This window comes from Thermobia domestica, chromosome 10 (genome assembly GCF_964235325.1).
Source record: "Thermobia domestica chromosome 10, izTheDome1.hap1.1, whole genome shotgun sequence".
Lineage (NCBI taxonomy): Eukaryota > Metazoa > Arthropoda > Insecta > Zygentoma > Lepismatidae > Thermobia > Thermobia domestica.
Window position 1 is genome coordinate 4,617,419 of NC_137463.1, and position 13,518 is coordinate 4,630,936.

A 13,518-nucleotide genomic window follows, 5' to 3' on the forward strand; every position below is an offset into this window, starting at 1 on the left:
GGACTATCCTTGATGTTGAAAAGGACAATTACATCGTTTCAGAAAACTTCCAGTTTAACGTCTCTTTAGCCTAAAGGAGACGGATCATAACAATTATATCAAATCATTTTTCAGCTTTCTAATACGATTGATTAGAAACTATATTTATGACTAGCCTTGCTCTTAAAAAGGTGCAACTACATCCAATCATTTTTCTTTATCTTTGCAGTATATTTGATTGGTGATTGTACTTAGGATCAGGACCTATAAGATCATGAATCTTATTATATTCTCCCATCTACCTGATCCCAAAGATAATTTTCTCACAAGATTACCAATGTCTACTTAAATTTTACACCTATTCTGCATATTTTCGTTGTCAGCTACGTCCTATGTATTTTTTTTTTTTGACCTCCAGAAGGACCCAGGGAAACATTTTCTGAGAATGAGAAAAATCTTTCTGGAAAACAAATAGTGACAAGCAGGCTTTCTTTCAGAAAATTTTGTCCGGGAGGGTGGGGCAAAAGCAAAGTATAAAGGAGTTTCGCTGGAACATCATTTGCTAAAGAATGCACAAGAGTTATTTTTAATTCCGAGGGAAGAAGGTATAAAGTTCTCGGAACTATGCCTGGATGAAACAATGGGGACAAAAATTTCATTTTTCAAATCTCGTTTCTTTTATATATTGAAATAATCTCTCTGTCGAAGATTCTGAAAGAAATCTTATGTAAAATATGGCGTTCCGACGAAACAAGAATTTTAGGAAAACTAAAAATGGATAAAAAAAATGCGATCTTGGCCAATAAATATTTTTTGGATTAGGGGCCACAATATTTTTTAACGGCTCCTAAATCGAGTTTACGTATTTTCTACGGAATAAGCACATCGTACTGAGTTAACTGATAGTTTGGGCTTGGCTACACTAGTTCTCCAGATAAAAGGCCTATAAGAAAATTTTTGATTGCAATATATTGGATCTTTTGAGCCAAAACATAAAATATCTATCGTATTCTCCATTTTCTTTCGTTAAAAGAAAATAATTCGCAAAAGACTGTTTCTGTCTAAAGTACGCATATTAGAAGATACTTTATACAATTTTTAGACTTTGAGGAAGTAATTCGATGGACACACACACACACATGCATAAAAGATCACTTCTTATAAGAAGAAAATGAAATGGACATTCTACATCCTTGCACTGAATGTTTACGAAAATTAAAAGAGAAGGGAGCTAGGTTTTGTGTAGAGGAAAGAACTGCTCAATAACGATCTCCTTTTCCTTGATTAAATGAAAATCTTTATTACCTCTTCTGAGAACTATCTGAGAGCCATCTGGTGAACAAACAGTGAACGTATGACATTCATGGCTTGTTCAAACACACGACAAAGGTACTGAGTTTTTTCTCCTTTTTTATCGAAGACCTTCGCAGGAAAAAAGACTCAGAGAGAGAAACATATTTATATGTAGGTCAATGGTTTCTTCTTTACTTAAGTTTTCAAGTAACCATAGGATGAGAAGCTGTCCCAATTCTATCCTGTGCTGTCCCGATTGAACCACTTTTGCAAACTATTTGTATTGAGTAGTGTTTATGGTTGTCCATATTGCATCCAAATTAAGAATGAGAAATACACACAATACAGTATAAAAAGGTCTTATTGAAGTTTTTAAGATATCATCGAGTGAAAAAAATATTGAAGTATTATATATAGTGAAAAAATTATTGAAAAAATTATATATATTAGAAGTGGAGGAACGACGTCGCGTTTCCCCCTCACTTTTACCCCTGGGTACACCAATAGTCTCCAAAATGAAATTGATGACAAAACTCAACCCTTTGCACTAAACTGAACATTTGATTTACTAATATATGGTAGTTGATAACTTATGCGGAACTTTTGCTTGTACGCGTACAAGTTGTGATCAAAAAATACGGCCAAAAACTCCTGTTCGTCAGACAAAAGTCGGGAGACGAATTTTGCATTCACTCTCTTCATTTCCAAATCGGTGGTTAAAATACTTTGTACGGACCCGTACGAGATGTTTAGTTCTTTGGAAAGCTCTCGGCTGTTTGAACCAACGCTTGAATGGTTTCTTTGCCACTGCACATTTTCTTCTGTTTTTGAGGTTAATGGACGTCCCGAATGTTGCTCGTATTCTACCGACTCATTTCCGCTTTTAAATCGCTCATACCACTTGTAAACAATCTTCAGAGTTACAGCATTTTCGCCATTCACCAATTTTAACATTACGTGAGTTTGTTTGGCACTATTTTGCAACTTGAAACAGAACTTAATGGGGCGTTTACACTTAGTCGATTTGCGTTCGATTCAGTTGAATTGACGTTACTTTCAACTTAATCGACCGTGTAAACGGGACTTCAACTTAATCGCTTGTAGATCGAAGGCGACGAATCGACTGGCAACTAAATTGAAAGACGTTCTATTTTCTGTGGTTGAAATAATTAAACACATCCATCGATCTGATTCGGCCTAGTTGCTTCGATTTAGTGGCAAATGCAGCGAGTCGATTTAGTCGTGCGACTAAATCGACCAAGTGCAAACGCCCCATAAGTGTTCACGCGTTGTTGATGCACGACAGACACGGTAAACACAACCTCGCTCTAGCAGCTGTGGACGCTGACTGAGAAGCCAGAATGTGTTGTAACTTGACGCTGTCTGTCTCAGCGGATCAGGCTATCGGACAAATTATATCAAATGGTTGTAGCGTCGGCAGTTGTTCTAAAAATATATATATTCATCGTATTTTTTTGATCATACCTTGTACGTGCGTATAGTCTATCAATATAGACGAATTACAGAATCATACGGTACCGTCTATGGTTGCTATATTCTGAAATGCGGTCCAACAGAAGTACACTTCTGACGATCAGTCACTCACCATCACTACTTCCTTTATGTTCTTCGAGGACTTCACAATGCAGTTCGTCACAGGAGACCGGACTTTGTGTTAAGATTAGGGCTTTGGCAGACTCACTACGATAATACTACTAACCATAACTTACGTATAATTCAAGAATTTTTGTCCAAAGAAAAACTGCCACAGAGCTGTCAACCTCCCTACTCATCAGATATGGCTCCATGTGACTTTTGGCTTTCTTCGAACTACAGGGTGGCCCGAAAGTAGGTATACAGTCCCGTGCTGATCAACTCATTGCTTTTTATATAATTTCTTATTGTTATCCATCAGGTAGATTTAGTTTTCTTATTATTTATTCTTAATGTCTTTTTACTTACATCTTAAGCTCGGAACAGCCGAAGCAAATAAACCTACAAGCTAGAATGTTATACTTGATCACTGCAGGGGTGCAGACCCGCAACCAGATAAAGAAGTTTGGGGCAACATGAATAAGATAGGGGGGGCAAGTCATTAAAAATTCTCTTATAAATATCTAAATTGTGATTTTTGTATTAATAATAGCATTTTGTACTGAGGTCAGGAGGGGCGATGAAAAGTTTAGGGGGGCAGGCCCCTGGTCCCCTCTAGTTGCGAGCCTGCAGGGGTGTATACCTACTTTTGGGTCACCCTGTATAGTAGCCGCTTTTGGTATCTGTTTTCAAGGCATAAAAGAGTAACGACGAATAAGACGAGGCCAGTGGCGGATCCAGAAGGCGATCGCCCCCCCCAGGAGAGGAAACTTTCTTATGTTATATATATATATATATATATATATATATATATATATATATATATATATATATATATATATATATATATATAACCCATACTAGAGATTGGACCTCTTAAATGTAGTTCGAAGTTTCAGTATTGCGACCCCCTCCCCCCGAAGTCCGCCCTGGATCCGCCCCTGGACGAGGCATCTCAGTGATATCAAATTATTATTTCCAAAACTGCTACAAACAATTCAAGAGTCTTTAGAATAAGTAATACTCGAAGGGATCCCACTTTAAAGGAAATTTGAAGTCAAACTTCGCAAGTAAAATATTTTCTTTTTACTACCTAAGAGCAGATACTTTTTGATCAGAGTTTCATACTTTACAAACACTATTCAATTCGACTTAAAGATACAATAAATTTTCATTATTTTCAGGGGTACTGTGTTCAGGGAGTTACACAAACTGTACGCTAAACATGCTTGCAGAGAATACTTGGAAAACTGGCCTCAGCTAGTCAAATATTGTGGATACAGGTAAAAGTAATATTTTTTGTTTGTCGAAAATCATCTCTATGTTCATTTTTATTTTAAAAATATTGTTTAGTAGCTAAATGGGTAAACAATTGTAGGACCTAAGTTGTTTAACTTCTTGCGCACCAGTGACATATCTGCGTACGTCACGAGTTCTTTCCAAGAATCACTTTTCTTATTGCTTGATATTGCGAGGCAAGTGTGTCTCTCAGCATCTGGTATTACTGGACATCTTGATATGACAGTTTGTCAAGAGATGGCAGCACATTACCTGGGGCCTTACATAAGGACGTCGATCATGGGGTCCCGCCTCAAGATGCTCATGCGGACTCCCATGTATTTTTATGAATATGTAATTTTTATTGTTACATGTATTGTTATAGTATATGTATTTTTATGAATACAATATTTTGCATAATTTGAAAAAAAATGAAATGAAATCTTTGAGTTTTACGTCCCACGGTTATGCCGGTTAGGCTAAAGGAGACGGTGATGATGAGTAATGAATGAAATGGTGGAATGAAGAAAGTGGGAGGAAACGGGAGAACCCCGAGAAAACCCACGCGCACGGTGTTTGTCCACCACAAAGTTAACTTGGTAGGGGCTGGGATCGAACCCGGGACCCCAAGCACCAGAGGTGAACGCTCTACCACTGAGCCACCGCGAACCCTTTGCATAATTTGAATTCAACTTGTCTCAAAACCCTCATAATGTTTTCATGAAATTAAAAAAGTAAGGACCAAACACACCGATTATTGCTTTGATGCTCGAATTTTTAAGAGTAAGTTTCTTGACTTCGAATAGCAGGACATTACTTCAATTTATTTATTTATTGAACAAATTCCCAGATACAGCATAATTGTGCCATTTTACACAGGGTAATGTCAACAAGCGGGAAAAAAGAAAAAGAATTTAAAAAATAAACAACAGTAACATCAATAGTATTCACAAAGAGTGCACAAGTAATATTATTAGCACGCGTTTTATTGCTCTTTCAAACATTGGGTAGCTCGAAAAAATGTCCACCTCACTTGTTAGATTATTATAATAGTTGGGTACTCGGTGAAAAAGAGACCTCTGTATAATTGTCAACCTAGGGCGTGCAAGATGGAATAGGTGGGTATTCCGGGTTTTGCGGGAAGGGACATGGAAGGATAGTTGTCGAATTAGGGTTTCTGATCTTAGGTTCCCATTTACAATCTTATGAAGAAACTTCAAATCAGAGTTTGTTATATAGTTGTTTGACAATTGCAAAAATATGTTATATTAAAAAATACCTATAAAGTCTTTTTTTATTTGTTTGTTCTAAAAGTGACCTTATAAAGTCAAATTTGAGATGAAATCATTAGCTAGCAGGTTTTCGCCCATTTCTCAAACTTATCTTTACTAACATGACTCACATCTCATGCTGTGGAAATGGCTACAATTTGAGCTCCATCCACATCCTTTCCAAACTTCCAAGTATTCAGAGTACGTTATGTTATTTCACCATTATCAGTTAAATAATGTGACCTTGAAATTAGATATTCGGTCGTTCTGTTATCACTATAGCTTCTCCGTCACAGAGCATGCATTATTATATTTAAGTTGTTCATTAGTATATCTATCTCTATATCTATCTATCTATCTACCTATCTATCTATCTGTATGTGTGTGTATATTAGATGAGATTCGATGTGAAGAGAGTTGTCAGTCTATTAATTATCTTAAAATATTAGTTATTGGTGTTTTCTTTTTCAGGGAGGACAATATTCCTCAACTGGAGGATGTTAGCGCGTTTCTAAAAAGTAAGTATTAAAAACATTCTAATGTTTTACAGGTAATTATTATTATTACAATTAAAAAAATTAACAGCCAGTTAAACAAACTCCCTGCTTTCTACTCATCTACCTCTTGACATTTAGTTTTCAGATGCTTGGAAAATCAAGACAAACTGTTCACCAGGTTCTTCTTAGCATTATATTCTATCATTCATTCATCAACAATATGATACACACTCTTAACCAAGATTCTCTTATCATTATTAGGGGAATCAATAGACTTTCCAGTAATTTACACAAAATTACATCCATAACAGAAAACAAATTCAGATTGGCCTCTTCGTCTGTAACTTTTTAATAGAAGATATAATTGAAATTTCGGAAAGGGTGCTGCTACTAACGTAAGATGAAAGAAATATACGAAGACGATTCGAAAAATACGCCGTTTGGTTATCAATGACACACACTCAAAGATACAGGATTTTAATTACACACATTAGAAAAGTACAACTAGTAGTAGAAAAGTACATTGAGTCCGGACCCCCCCAAAATTTCGACTTTTGTGTAAATTTAGCCTAATTTTAGGGGCAATTTTAGGAATTTTAATGTAAACTATCTTTATATTGAATTTGGAACCCTCCCGAAATAAATTTCTACGTATTCACCATTCAAATTGAGGCACTTGTCACATTGTTTTAAAAGATTTGAAATTTCTTCTGCAAAAAAATATCCCACCTGGGAATGAAGCCACCTCGTACAAAACAGTATGAGAAATTTGAGGCAAGTAAACAGAAAGGTTCAGACATCGTGAACCGACAGACTTCGTGGACAGTTTTGTCAATTTCCTGCACGAGTTCATTGCTGACTACAGATGGGAGCCCACTTCTTGCTGCATCGTGCACGTCAGTTCGTCCATTTTTCAACATGCGACACCATTCACGTACGACACATTCACTCATCAAATTTGGTTCGTAAACACCACACAGTTTACGATCAATCGCAGTTGCCGAAAGTTTTTGAGCACTCGCAAATCGTATTAGGGGCCATCCACATATTACGTAACGCTATTTTTGACCAATTTTTACCCCCTCCGTCCCCCTTGTCACACTTCGTAACGCAAGGCCGAACCCCTCCCCCTTCGTTGTGTAACACTTTTTGATTTTTGTTTTCTGACCAATTTTACTTATTTTGGGGGTTATTACAATACAAAAAATCTATTTTAAAGGTAGAACATTTTATTACAAAATACTTGTATTCTGAATGTATTTGCAGTCCTTTTCGACAATAAATCAAAGTACATATGAGAAAATCATAGAACCGTAGTAATATTTTAAATCCATAAGGTTGCTTAATTAACCACTTCTAATTCTTCGAAATTGCATACTTGCGTTTCCCCAAGAAGATCGCATCCATCCTTTTAAGTCACCGATGATGACAAGGAGGAAATATAGTTGAAACAGGATCTAAACAACTGACATCGACCTCTTTATCAGGGATCCAGGATGCTTCGTGCATTTGAACTTCGTTAGTGTCGACGATGCAAAATTCTGTTCCTCGTCGACCACAGATTCGAAATGGCTGCATACGTGAAAGAACAGGGACATCTCGTTTGTGAACAAAGTTTCGAACATTTTCTTTGGACTTCAGTTTACCCCTTTTCCAATTCTTCTTGTCCTAAATCAGTGCGAGAATGCGAATAAACTCGAGTTCTTCAGAAATATTCAAATCCAAAGATCAGATTTAGTACGAGATGAATACCCGACGAATTAGGTTTTTAATTCCTCATTTTGATCTGCAAATCGTGGATCGTTCCGTCATGAAAAATATTATTTCGCGAAAAGGAATTTCTTCTGTTTCACATGCAAAACTCCTTAGAAGAAAGGATTGATAATGAGTCAAATCAAAGGTTTTAGATAATGTTTTCAGAAATAGCGATACAAGTGGGAACGCGAAGGAATTTTAAAGCAGTGGTTACGATCACTAACAACTAACTCCAGAAAAGCGTGTTCCTTAAATCCAATACTGCGATAGCCACAAAACGGAGTTTTATTTTATTGTAATACATGCAGGGTTCGATACTAGTTATGGTGATGTCTAGTGCGCCTTCGAATCCCTTCTGAATGATTCAATTTACATAGGCTATAGTTCGCAATATATATATATATATAAGTTTGTTACTTAATAACTGTTAACCACCCGACCGATCTTGATCAAAGTTTCAACATACATGAAGTTCTGGCCTGAGATATTTTAATCATTTCACTTTCAAGGTGCAACTTGAGGGAGGAGAGATATATAAAAATGATCGAAAAGGACCGATGTTAGTGTCAAATTCATAGTTTCAGTACTCGCTGAGATAAACAGTGACACTTTCGATGCCGTTTAAATTAAAATTTATCTCCATAATTTGGGGGAGGGAGAGGTGTATAAAAATGATCGAAAAGGAACGATATTAGCGTCGAATCTATAGCTTTTGGTTTCGCGGAGATGAACACTAACATTTCTGATGCTGTTTAAATCCAAATTCAGCTTCCATTAGTACTCCTAAGGGTGAATGGTGGCATGTAAAAATATTGAAAATGACAGATATTAGTGTCAAATTTATAATTTTGGGGGTCCCTAAGTTGACTGGTGACAGTTTTAGTACCCTTTATGTCCAAAATGAAAGTGCGAAGAACGGTTATTCTGCTAGTTTATTTATAAAAAAGAAAGGACTGAATAAAATTATTTGTTTAAAAGATTACATATAAATCTGAGAATAAAAATAAGAATTACAGAAAAAATATGCGTTACGTAACGAAGACCTAAACCTCCTCCTCTCCCCTTGTCACGCTACGTAACGCAAGGCCGAAACCCCTCTCCCCTTTACCGCATTACGTAATATGTGGACGACCCCTTACCGCACGCACTTCACGTTTGGTGGGTTTTTATATTGGAACATTCATTTTCAATTGTTAGAGCGGACAAGTGAACTATAACACAACCTTCTTCTACTCCTCACTGTACTGAACTACGGCACACAACGCCACAGGACTGATGTCGCTCTTCTCGGCCATTTCTCCAACATGCGCAGAGTTTGTTTTTCTTTCGAATTGCCCTCGTAAACACTTCTGTATATGAAAAGAATACTGTAAATGCTGTAACGCACCCTAAATCGTCGGCCGACGATTGGTGAAAATGGTATTCAATATTGCATTGTGTAGTACGAATACCTGTAGGCAGACGTAAAAGTGGATCCGAAAATCGGCATAACGTCACGCCGTTCCCCCTGCCTATCTTTGCCCATTGTAATGTTTTAGGACTGGGAGGACGCCGTACACATTTTTTCGAGGTGGGGGTGTTCCCCGCCTTCCCCCTCATTTTTTACCCCTGCCTGTAGGTTTATGCACACGGACGTTTATTACTCATATTGAGATTTACCTCTTCCAGGTTGATTAAAACTACAGACATTTACCGTGTACAGTAAATCAGCATTGCTTTTATTCAGTTCAATTACTCAAAATATGTGTAAAGTTTAAAAAAATAAAATTAATAATAAAGTAAATATTTTTATATAACAGGGAAGACTGGATTCCAGTTAAGACCAGTGGCTGGCTATCTCTCACCTCGGGATTTCTTGGCTGGTCTAGCATTTCGAGTGTTTCACTGCACACAATATATAAGACACTCGTCGGATCCTTTCTACACGCCCGAACCGTAAGTATAATGCAAAGGATTTTTATACTTCAAGATAGTTTGTAGTGTTCAACATATAGGAACAAAATACAGGGTGTCCGAGAAGTCCTTTCCTGATTACAGAAATTGATAACTCCGGCTAGAAATAAGATAGAAATATGAAACTGGTGTTGAATTGTTTACAAACTATAAAAGTTTTTGTCTGTGTTAGGTTTGTTCTGTTTTACCAAGACGGTGCACCACCTCATTGGGATTTGGACGTCCGTGCCTATCTCGATAGGACATTTCCTGGGCGATGGATTGGTCGTGATGGACCAACAGCTTGGCCTCCACGCTCTCCTGACATAACCCCATTAGACTTCTTTTTATGGGGTTATGTCAAGGATGAGGTCTACCGAACACGCGTACCAGATCTTGAAACCCTGCAGCAACGAATAACCACAGTCGTTGCATCGATCCCTCCAGTGATGTTGGCTAATGTGTGGATGGAAATTGAATATCGCCTAGATGTGCTACGTGCTACCAAGGGCGCTCATGTGGAAGTGTACTGATGTGACCAAAACTTTTATAGTTTGTAAACAATTCAACACCAGTTTCATATTTCTATCTTATTTCTAGCCTGAGTTATCAATTTCTGTAATCAGGGAAGGACTTCTCGGACACCCTGTACATTTTTCAAAGATTGTCCGTTTCATGGCAATTTTCGTTTTATACTCCTTTGATGTAGGTAAATAGACATCTACAGGGCAACGAAAACATAGCACGGATACGAACGGCCGATGAATATGACGCAGATGGTATTGTGAACATGCAATACATCAAATGCCATCGTTACTCGCGAATGTGGCTGTGAGGAAGCATCACTGGGCATTCGGAATGTAATAGAAGTCAACAGATCATTAGCGCTGCCTTACGTAGGGTTGAAAACCGTCTTTTTTTTTTTTTATCGGACAGTTCACTTTTGGACCTCTTTGTCCGGTGTCCGATACGACCTCAAAACCAGACGTTAAATGTCCAGTAATTTTTCTTCGTACTAGTCCTGAGTAACGAAGGGAATCTTTTGTTGACGAACATGGTTAAAACAGAGCTTATAATTCACTTTGATATTTACCTGTTAAGCACAGAATTTGCTGAAGAGTTGAAGGCTGGAAAAGTCAACTCTTATTTATTGAACTGCTAAAGGTCAACAAAAGCACATTTTCAAGAGCGCAGATATCACTGCTTCATTCTCAGCTACATCTTCCAATTAAATAATGCATAGGGTTATACAGCATGGGCGTCCACAGAGGAGTGCAAGAGGGGGCAATTGCTCCTCCCTGGATTTTCGAAAAAAGTTAACATTTATAGGCTCTTCTGGTGACAATAGTATACTTTTAAAATCAACATTCACTAAATGATTTAGAGTAACAAATTTAGTCAAATACATCCCTAAGATTTTAATCTACTTCTCTCCCTCATGTGATGTTTCATATTTTTTCAGTAATAATTATATTCAGCTTGATGCTGCATGCAATGCTAAGTATTTTGAATGATGGTATCCGTCAGTTAAGTTGAAAAGATAATTTCGCTCTTTGTTGTTTCTTTTGCTGACGTGGTGCTGATAGCAATGAAGTTTTATTTTGTTGGGTTTATTTCTAGCAATTGGTGTGTGTCTTTCCCCTCTCCCCCTGGAAAAATCCTGCGGGTGCACATGGCATAGAGATACAATAAAAGTATGTAGTCATTATGAGCTTTTACCATTTACCAGCCTCAGCGAAGCTGGTAAGACTTATTTATCAAGTATATTTTCTGCATGCCGTAATTATATTGCCAATTAGATTTGCTTTTCTATTTTAAACAAGATTTTTTTTTGTATACAACAAAACTTAGATAATATGCCGACTCAACCAAAACTGGAATAACTAAATTTAATAAATGCTTCAAAAATAACTGAAGTTATTAAATTCGAACTCCTTATCGCTCAATTTTATGCGAAGTAACCACTTCCAGGTTGTTCACATTGTTGACACCAGATGGTGTCACAATCTTAAGAGTATACGTACTTCAGGAGGGTGTCCGGTATTTCCATTTTCAAAAGTTGGCAACCCTAGCCTTACGTGCATCATTAGTTACTGTTAACAGAATTATGGCACAGTTCAAATGGAACGAAAAGGCACAAGTAAACCCATCGTCGGGTCAACCTGGACCAGCACCACTTCTGGAACGTGTGGTCATCGTGAGTTCAAGAAACTAGCCATGGAGTACTAACGGGGCACCATGAAATAACTAAAGAAACCTGTGTTTGATAATTAGTAAACTCGAAACGTAACACAAAGCTTACCTATAGAATCATCATATTGAAATGTATTTTGGCTGTAGTTAGGTTTTGGTTACATAATTGACTTAAAGATTGAAGAAGGGACTTAGGGGATATTTTAATGTAGATATTATGAAAACTTGTCGAAATCATTGGTGAACGCGTAACAGCCTCTTTGATAAATGAGAATTTAATTTTCAGCGCTGTGAGCTCTTCTTTTGGTTTTGCATGCATTGTCATCGAGGAAAATGTTACAATTTGTTTGTTTTTGAATTTTTTTTCTTTTAGTAAAAATCTATTCGAATTTTACTATGCTCTTTCATTTACATAAATCCCGACATGTACAAATATTGTAGTTTTCGGCTTTTAATTGTTTAAAAAGATCAGATGATTTTCATCCTTTTGTGTTTTAGAGTTCCTTATGTGTTCATTTATTCTATTTCAATATTATACTTTGTTATACGGATTACGTTTCTTTCCTTTCACTCATTTATACCTAATAATGTGGTGGTGTTGATATCATAACCTAAGAATCCCGTGAAGAGATTTTAAAAGATTTTGAGGAAAACTACGAGCATGCAAATGCCGTATTTTTGAACAAGAAATTTACGAATGATCCAAAAATATGAATCAAAAGATTGCGATCTTAGTTTTTGGATGAGGAGCCACAAAATTTTTGGATGGTCCATAAATCGAACCTTTTTTTTTTTTTTTTTTTTTTGCGGAATAAGCACATCATACTGTGTTAAGTGATGGTTTGGGTTCAGTTACACTATATGTAGTTGTGCAGTTATAAGACCTACAAGAAAATTTTTGACTGAAATATAATACATCTTTTGATCCAAAAAATAGTTTTCAATTATTATCGTTGTGCACCCTTAGTGCTCTCTAACTACACATACTTTAACTTGAAATGTATTCTTTTATGTAGCGACTGCTGTCATGAACTTCTGGGTCACATGCCACTTCTAGCTAATCCAAGTTTTGCTCAGTTCTCACAAGAACTGGGGCTTGCTTCTTTAGGGGCGTTGGATGAAGACGTTGAGAAACTTGCTACGGTAAGTATCAACAAAAATATATTTTCTCTTGATATCATGCGTGTAAGGTAGAAGGTAATGTTCTGTTTCCGAAAGATTTTCCAATTAATGACGTTTCGATTGTATTTTAAAATCTATTGAATTATAAATGGCTACATCGCAGATGTGTGTGAATGCTGAACGTTATGAATATAACTGTGAATACACCTAACGAAACAAATGCACGAAATTTGGTACAGCAATACATTACAGTATTTTATTTCTACTCTGTTAAATAAAATATCAGAAAACATTTAAACGATTTGTATAGAAACTAGTAAAACAATGTACTCACGTTGTGTTGGCTATGGTTGCTAATTGGTAGTGAAAGAAAGAAAAAAGTCTTACGATGTGAAGTGTGTTATTCTAAGAAACATCTCATATTATATAATATACGAGAGCTTTTATTTTCAACCTCGGTAAGCCACCAGAGGAAAATCACGTAAGATGAAATGGAGATACGATACATTTGATTTATTGTACGTAGTTCATCTCCCAAACTGACTGCCATTCAATCATTGTGAAGCAGCGAGTGTGAAAACGTACGTAGTACAACCGAAGCGCTA

At 36.7% G+C, this 13,518-nt stretch overlaps 1 protein-coding gene across 1 annotated transcript in view; it reads left to right on the plus strand.

The window, feature by feature from the left end:
* The window catches only part of Trhn (tryptophan hydroxylase), a 119,252-nt gene that overhangs the window by 92,517 nt on the left and 13,217 nt on the right, over positions 1 to 13,518 (plus strand). Inside the window, exons 7-10 of the mRNA XM_081727629.1 lie at positions 4,050 to 4,148; positions 5,886 to 5,932; positions 9,466 to 9,601; positions 12,808 to 12,934. Coding sequence (XP_081583755.1) covers positions 4,050 to 4,148; positions 5,886 to 5,932; positions 9,466 to 9,601; positions 12,808 to 12,934 — 409 coding nt within the window. The remainder of the gene's footprint in view (positions 1 to 4,049; positions 4,149 to 5,885; positions 5,933 to 9,465; positions 9,602 to 12,807; positions 12,935 to 13,518) is intronic.